General features: G+C 59.9%; 1 protein-coding gene across 1 annotated transcript in view; it reads right to left on the bottom strand.

Moving 5' to 3' along the window:
• Positions 1–605: 605 nt before the first annotated feature.
• The window catches only part of LOC132903510 (uncharacterized), a 1,983-nt gene continuing 1,291 nt past the window's right edge, over positions 606–1,297 (bottom strand). Inside the window, exon 1 of the mRNA XM_060951930.1 lies at positions 606–1,297. This exon is cut by the window's right edge and continues 1,291 nt beyond it. Coding sequence (XP_060807913.1) covers positions 606–1,297 — 692 coding nt within the window.

Here is a 1,297-nt window from a genome sequence, read left to right as displayed (position 1 = left end):
CCTGTGACACGTGCAGCGGCGGAAGGGGTAGCGAACGAAACGTCCACTATAGAGCCCCCATTCCACCGTACACAAGTGTCAGCAGTGCCCTGGTTTAGGACGCACAGCCCCGATGCCACCACCCAGTCAGAGAGGATCCTGCCGCGCAGGTCAGTGACGGGGGAACCCCATACCGGAGACTTGGCATTAAAGTCCCCCGCCACCACCACAGGCGTGGGCGCCGCTCCCGCAACGATCCGCCCCACCTCTAAAAGGAGACGCTCGAATTCCCGTCGCGGTCTGGATGGGGCGAAGTATACGGCGACAAGAATCATGTCACCCCATCTAGCCGCGACGTAGCCCCGGCCTGCGCTCTGTTTTACCAGAGGAGGCCGGTCTCCCATCCGGGGGATGGTCATACCGACCTCTCCCTCCGTGTCCCCCACCCATGTTGGGAGAGGGGGAACAAAATACGGCTCACTCACAATGGCAGCACTAATGCCCCACTCCGCCAGATGTTGCAGCAAGAGGTCTTGCGCGCGGGCGGAGTGGTTGATGTTGCACTGCAGCAGCTCAAGTGCTTGGTGCTGACGTCTGGGCATTAGTGCTCCATTGTGTTACCGGCATTAGTGCTCCATTGTGTTACCTACGCTTTTCAGCCCAGTGGGCTCCAGTCGTCCCTTGGTGCGCGGGGGGTTACACGCCTTCCCTCCCATTGTGTGCTTCGCCGGGAGTTTGGCATGATGGCACACCGCGCACCAGGGCTCCTTCTCCACACATTGCTGTGTGAGGTGCCCCGTTTTCCCGCATCTATGGCAGAGTTCCGACCTGTCCACCGGTGATGGGCACAACGCCCTCGTATGGCCCAAACCCATGCACCTGAAACAGCGCATGGGCAGGGGTTCCAGGCCAGTGATTTTGGCAGACGACCAACCGATCAATATACGGCCGTCTGCCACGAGGGCGTTGGCCACAGCTACAGGGCAGGTCACGATGACAGCCCCGGTGAAGTCCGGTGTCATACGGATCTGCCCCACCTTTATGTGTTCCGGTGGACATTTGCCGGCCAGGGACACCTCATTCCGCAAGGTCTCCGGGGTGACTGATTCGTCAAACCCGGAGATTTTGATTTGGGCCGTTTTGTACGGCCTCGTGACCTCGGCCACATCCCCCACCAGTTCCCGGATTTTTTCAGCAAGGTTGTCAGCGACAACGCTGCTGTCATTTCCGGGAATCTCGATTATTCTGGCGCCCGTCGCCGTACTCCTCACCGCCACGTGTTCCACACCCACTGTCGCCAGTTTTATCGTGGTGACCC

Source organism: Amyelois transitella, chromosome 27 (genome assembly GCF_032362555.1).
Source record: "Amyelois transitella isolate CPQ chromosome 27, ilAmyTran1.1, whole genome shotgun sequence".
Lineage (NCBI taxonomy): Eukaryota > Metazoa > Arthropoda > Insecta > Lepidoptera > Pyralidae > Amyelois > Amyelois transitella.
Note: the sequence above shows the minus strand (reverse complement) of the source record. Positions and strands in the feature narration are given on the sequence as shown.